General features: G+C 42.0%; 1 protein-coding gene across 4 annotated transcripts in view; it reads left to right on the top strand.

The window, feature by feature from the left end:
- bltp3b (bridge-like lipid transfer protein family member 3B) overlaps positions 1-5,889 on the top strand; it is a 47,994-nt gene extending 42,105 nt beyond the window's left edge. For all 4 annotated transcript variants that reach the window (XM_050036126.1, XM_050036128.1, XM_050036127.1 and 1 more), the window contains 4 exons: positions 1,650-1,909; positions 2,314-2,422; positions 2,585-2,742; positions 5,242-5,889. In XM_050036126.1, coding sequence (XP_049892083.1) covers positions 1,650-1,909; positions 2,314-2,422; positions 2,585-2,742; positions 5,242-5,370 — 656 coding nt within the window. In that variant the 3' untranslated portion in view covers positions 5,371-5,889. The remainder of the gene's footprint in view (positions 1-1,649; positions 1,910-2,313; positions 2,423-2,584; positions 2,743-5,241) is intronic.
- The last annotated feature ends 842 nt before the right edge of the window (positions 5,890-6,731 follow it).

Below are 6,731 nucleotides of genomic sequence, written 5' to 3'. Positions count from 1 at the left end.
AGACATAAAACAACCACAAAGAGACATAAAACACCCACAAAAGACGTAAAACAACCACAAAGAGACGTAAACAACCATAAAGAGACATAAAACAACCACAAAGAGACATAAAACACCCACAAAAGACGTAAAACAACCACAAAGAGACGTAAACAACCATAAAGAGACATAAAACAACCACAAAGAGACATAAAACACCCACAAAAGACGTAAAACAACCACAAAGAGACGTAAACAACCATAAAGAGACATAAAACAACCACAAAGAGACATAAAACACCCACAAAAGACGTAAAACAACCACAAAGAGACGTAAACAACCATAAAGAGACATAAAACAACCACAAAGAGACATAAAACACCCACAAAAGACGTAAAACAACCACAAAGAGACGTAAACAACCATAAAGAGACATAAAACAACCACAAAGAGACATAAAACAACTGCACAGAGATGTAAAAGAAATACAAAGAGAGGTAAAACAACCACACAGATGTAAAACTGCAATGTGACATAAAACAAACACAAAGAGACATAAAACAACTACAGGGAGACACAAAATGACTACAAAGGGATGCAAATCTGTCACATAAAGGTGCAAGAAAAGCACAAGCAAAATAACAACAAAGGTACACTTAATTAATACAAGACATTCAGAACGACCACAAAGAAACACAAAACGACTAGAGGTGACGCGGTTTTGAGTCTCTGTCAGTCTGGGTGTCTTGCTCCTGTGTAGGAGGGGTGGGGCCTTCAGATGTCTGTGCCCAGGGGCCCATTGTCTCGTAATCCATCAATGCATTTTGTGGTACTAAGAGTTCAAATTCAGGTCATTCTTAATATAGTAGCACACCATCATATCCTCCACAGTTTTCAACATCTTAGAGTTTTGTTTGGTACTGCAGAGCGTCTAATTCATGAAAAGGAAGTAAAAATGATTCAGTGGTTGAAACTTCACTTTGAATCCTCAATGCTTAGGTGGGAGTTTCCACCGAACCTTCTAATCCCCAGTCCTCAGAAATAATTAAACATCACTGCAGCGAGGAGCCCGTGGGATAGTACAAAATCTAGACTCTCCTTCAGCCCACCTTTTTCTTAATTCCTTCCTGCTTCTCTTTTTTTTCTCCAGCTCACTTCTCTGTTTCCAACTTTCTCTCCCACTCCTCTTTTTGATATCCTGCTTCCTTCATCCTACCTCTTCCTTCACCCTTGTTTAAACCTGGCTTTAACATGCACCCTTTTTTAGCATGAGCAAAATGACATAAAATAAAGCTGTAAATGCACTCAGCGTGTCCTGATGATACAGATATCTCTTTAAAAAAAAACAAAGATGAAATAAATTTGACCTCATCCAAGCTCTTTTTGCACAGGTTTTTGTCGACTAACATCAGCAGACTGGCCAAGATAAGGACTGAGGTTTCAAAATTACTGAAGTTTCCCTTTTAAATACCAAACAGCAGGAACAGGAAGGAGGAGATGCCCACTTGCAGATTCAAAGCGAACAAAAGAAAAAGAGAGATTAAATTTAATACTGGGTGTATTTTAATGTCAGGTGTACGTGTATTTCAGCTGAATCATCTCCATGTGCAGTCCACATGCATGACGTCAAAGCTAATGCTAACCACAGCCTGTGTCTCCTTCCTCGCAGCCGGTGGTGAGATCAACTCTGCATCTGTCGGGTGCCTCCACAGTCCAGAGGTGCGCGCTCGCCTGGAGAGCGGGCCCTGTGCCGCCGCTCACTCCCCGCTGGCTGAGCGCAACGGCTTCCTGCAGCTGCGTCTCCACGGATACCAGGCCAGCTTCTTGATGTCCACGCTGCGTAACCTGGCTCTCTTCCTGGAGGATGACTCTGCGCCGCAGGTGCTGCCCATGGAGATCAGCATCAGGGACACACACGTCAACTTAAAGGTAAAAATCCCTTTTTGTATTCAGAGTTTGGAAGCCTTTGTTTTACTCTGAGGTTGCTGTTGCAGAACTGCTGCACACCTGCAAGATTTCAGCAGGATATTAGTCCTGTTTTTCTAATCGTGTTGCAGTAATAGCCCCCATAACTCAGCGCCGTACAGTGCAGCAGCGTCTGTAACCAAGTCAAATATTTTGAACCCAGGCCTAATTGGAATTTGGATTTGAGCTGAATGTTTAATGACACAGAAAGGCCCCTCTGCCTTCTCTTCGAGTTACTTCACAGGTGAGCAGATTTGCTGTAGAGCTGATGTGGAAACCTGGATGGGTATAGTTTCTCTCTCAGCTCCCTCCTCCTCCACACACACACATTAAAACTTACCACACTAAATGTGCTGTCTCTGGTGCAGGACGACGGTCCCCGTGACAATCCCTCTGACTCAGAGCCCTCGCCGATCACCCTGCATGTGGACAGCCTCGTCATACACAGAAGAGACGATGGCGCCTTCTCTATAGGAGGTGAGAAACGCACACACATTCTCATCTGCCAGATATTTCCACCTCCACTTCAGCGCTGATTCACTGTCGTTATATAACATGTCCTTTTAAATGCTTTTAAGTCCACACTCGGTACATCCACACCTCCAAATTCCCCTCTGTTGTCTCTGCTCCTCCTCACAGTGGACACCGCAGCAGAGACCAACCCCAGGAAAGAGGGTGGGTTGATTGACAGCGCTCTGACGCCGGTTGCTGAGGTTGTTGGCGGCGTCTGTGGCGTACCAAAGGCAACACAGACCCAAGCCCCGCCCACCAGCCCTCCTCCATCGAGCAGAGAAAAGGTGAGCCACACAATGGAAGCGCACTGCAGGGGTTTATGAGAGTACTAGTATACAAGCACAAAGTGGCACCCACAACACCTTCAGACAATCTTCAAGGTGAAGATTTCAGCAAGTCACATAAAGCCACACATATTTTTTACTCCTCTTTTTGTCTTCCTCCCTTACAAACATAAAACCCGCTGAGCAAGAAAGACATTTCATTCTGACTGATTGTTATGGAGGACGATATAAAAAGATGTAGTGCCAAATTTTGGTTTTGCCAAGCTATTCCAGTTCCCTGCTTGGCTTGCATTTTGTTTACAGTGGGAGTGATATTTATTAATTTATACAGAATACAAGCATTACATTTTCAAAGGGAGGATTGAAAGTGAACAGTTACATAATTCTGTTTAAGTCATCTGATCTAAGCAGCAAAACAGGTTGTCATTTCCTTTCATGCTCAGCCATTGAGCCTTTTTTAATCTGTCATTGGCGAGACAGGTAGTACTGGCGAAATGTTTCGTACGTGCAGGACACAACATACGCCACAAAAGACACAGATTGTTCTAAATGTTTAAATAAACTACCAGTGCTGTAGTTTTTAAGATGTTTCTAAAACAGCCAGAGTTTTGGACTAAGACTCAGTGGCATCTCATAAAGTAGACACGTGGCAGCAAGGAGGCATCATGTTTCCAGGTTGTCCGTCTGTCCCATTCTTGTGAACACAATATCAGACAGACATGGATATAAACTGCAACTTGACTGGTTGGCAGAGGCGGTAAGTCTAGTTCTATAATAATTATTTAAAAAATGATGTTATGGAACTTGAAGGTTTATCATTGACCTTGAGAAATACAGTTTGACAAAAAAACGTCCAATAACTGGAAATTTTACGTGAGCTTTCATCACATCTCATAGCTTCCGTCTGTGGGTGGAGTTTGCGGCTCTCCATAACAGCTCCTAAAAGTGTTCAGAAAATGAACCTTGTACTAAACCGTTTTCATTAAATACAGTTGTAATTGTTTTAGCATGCCTAGTTTTAGTTTAATTTTCTTTTCTTTTTAGTACGCGCTGGTGATAGCTGTCACCTGAGGCATTGTGTTTTTGGGTTGTCTGTCTGTGCATTTGTACATCCATACGTACCTTTGTACATACGTCCAAATCAGTCTTGGACCGTGCGGGAAATTCTTCAAACTTGGCACAAACGTCCACTTGGACTCAAGAATGAACTGATAAGATATTGGTAGTCAAAGCTAAAAAATCAAGATCACTATGACCTCACATTTGTCACAAGCCATCTCGTTCTTGTGAACATGATATATCAAAGGGCATTTCCTCAAATTTGGCACAAACATCCACTTGGACTCAAGAATGAACTGATTAGATATCTGTGGTCAAAGGTTAAAAAATCAAGATCACTATGACCTCACATTTGTCACAAGCAGTCTCATTCTTGTGAACATGATACATCAAGAGGGCCTCAAGGGAATTTACTCAGGTTCAGCACAAACGTCCAATTGGACGTAAGGATGAACTGATTAGATTTTTGGTGGTCAAAAGTCACTGTGACCTTCGTCAGTCTCATTCTCGTGAGTGTGATATCTCAAGAACACTTTGAGGGAATTTCTTCAGATTTGGCACAAACCTCTACTTGGACACAAGGATGAGCTGCTTAGAATTTGGAGGTAAAAGGTCATGGTCATTGTGACCTCACCATACATGTTTTAAGCCATAACTCAAGAATTCATATGCTGATTATGGTAGAACTCCACTCAAATGTCTAACAGGATAAAATGATGAAGTGATGATGTGTGATATCCAAAAGGTCAAAGATCAACTTCAGTGAGACATCATTATGTTGTGCAAAAACACTTTTCTGGCCATTGCTCAACATCATATCTCAGGAACAGAAGGGAAGACATTTGGTCAGATACTGAATTGGTGACACTAATCTTGGGTGTCCACCTTGAAACTGTGTTGATTTTATAGATCAGTGGTTTCCAACTGGTGGTTCTCGGTCCAAAAGTGGGTCATGGTTACATTCTGTATGGACCACAAGTGACTTGCAAACTTCATTTTGAAGTGCCGTTTCCAGCTGTAGGGTGAGTGACTAACAGACAGCTACTTAACAGAGACAGCAAACTAGCTTAACGACATGGCCAAACTCAAGTATGACACTGAATGTATTAAACTGTGTGGACCTTGAATTAATGACTAAGGAGAAATCTGAACCCCATGGCTGGACCAGTTGGGAACCACTGGTATAGATCTTCTTAGCTGCCGGGTTGAAGATGTGTGTGAAGAATTCATGTCTTAAAATTTGTAGCTTCTTTGCAGCAACGTCCATATTTGAAGGATTGTCTACTGTCATGGCTGCATGAGTCTGGACAGATGTGAATGTAAACTGTAACTGCAACTTGACTGGTTCATAGAGGATTTTTTATTATTTTTTTTTAAGCCATCAAAATTCGCAGACACACTGACGCCTCCCTGTCGCCCGTCTTTATTTTTTGTCTACAGATGCTGATGGAGGAAAACGAATGTTTAAAAGTGGAGCTGTCGCGAGCCAAGATGGCGCTGGCTGAAGCTCAGATGGAGAAGGACTCGCTGCTGCACCGCATGAAGAGCCTCAAAGTCAACACCAGCTAGACCTGACTCTCTCTCCACACCCAGTCGGTCAGGATGGGTCAGCGAAATAATCAAAGGCAACATCAACAAGCAAAGAAAAAGAGGGATATCTTGACTAAAACGGCTCCCTTTACACGCTTATCTGTTGAGTGAGCCACCATGTGACTTTAGACTTCAAAATAATTCCCTCATAAAGCAATGCAGAGTCTGTGCGAAGACTCAAAAATACATGTTTTTACACGCTTGTCGTCTGTTTTACGTTCTCCACTTTGGACCGTGGAGACTTAGAGAAGGGAGAAATGACATTTAATGGGACTAAATTTGTGTTTGTGTGTGTGTTTGTGTGTGTGGAAGAAAGAGGATAAGGATCTATATCCGTGGTTGTGCCTACAGAAAACCCTTCCCACACTATTCCTGTTGTGCAAGTGAATACCGAAAAGAATCACAGCTAACCTTAGATGAGCTTCATTCAGTCCTGTGCGTATGAAGGAGCGCTGAATGTCGAATCTTCAGAGGAATGTCTTCTTAAAAAAAAAACAACCCGACTTATTTTGCACTGCACAGAAATTAAACTTTAGTGCTTTCATAATCAGAGGGGACGAGACAGATCACACTCTCACTCATCCTCTGAGTGTGTACAGTGTATATTGTATAAGAATGTGAACACACGACTATTTTCTTCAGAACTTTGAATGGATATATGCAGTGTTTCATGTGTGTGTGTGTGTGTGTGTGTGTGTGTTTGTCTCAGCCAGAACAAGCATTTCATTACAAGTAGAAGATAAATTTATATCTCAGTTCCACAGCTTTGTCAGCAAAATGACCCACAGTAATGTCTGTATCCTCCCCCCTCCTATTTTTCTATGTGTAAATAGCGACTTCACATGTGCAGCACTTTTAAAAACTGATGTAAATACAACCAGAACTGTGAGAGAGTAAGAGTTGAGCCGACAAGCGGAGAGAGAAATGCAGAATTTGTGTGTGAGGAATAGGAAAATTAAGGCACATTGAAGCTGCCTGACTTCATATATATGTGTGTCTTTATGTAAATTTCTAATCTGCCATGTGTAATTTTTTCATGGATAAGCGTCAACCATATCTGCTGCTGCTCCATGCTTCACGCCTGTGTGACGACTTCAGGGGAATCCCTGAGTAGATGTTAAAAACGACTGACTTCTAACAGCACATGCTTTGGCACAGCACAAAAGACTATAAAAGGACAGTTTGAGGTCTCCAAACTTTGCTCTCACACGTAACGGTTAACAGATTCGGTACATCCATCAGTCTAAATATGCAACTGTCATAACCTGTACTTTAGCTCTGCCCGGTTCATTTCAGTTTTATATCTTTAAAAGAAAGGTCTGGTTCCTGTAAAAGACATA

The sequence above is a fragment of the Epinephelus moara genome, chromosome 23 (genome assembly GCF_006386435.1).
Source record: "Epinephelus moara isolate mb chromosome 23, YSFRI_EMoa_1.0, whole genome shotgun sequence".
Lineage (NCBI taxonomy): Eukaryota > Metazoa > Chordata > Actinopteri > Perciformes > Serranidae > Epinephelus > Epinephelus moara.
This window is presented reverse-complemented; position numbering and strand designations above follow the sequence as displayed.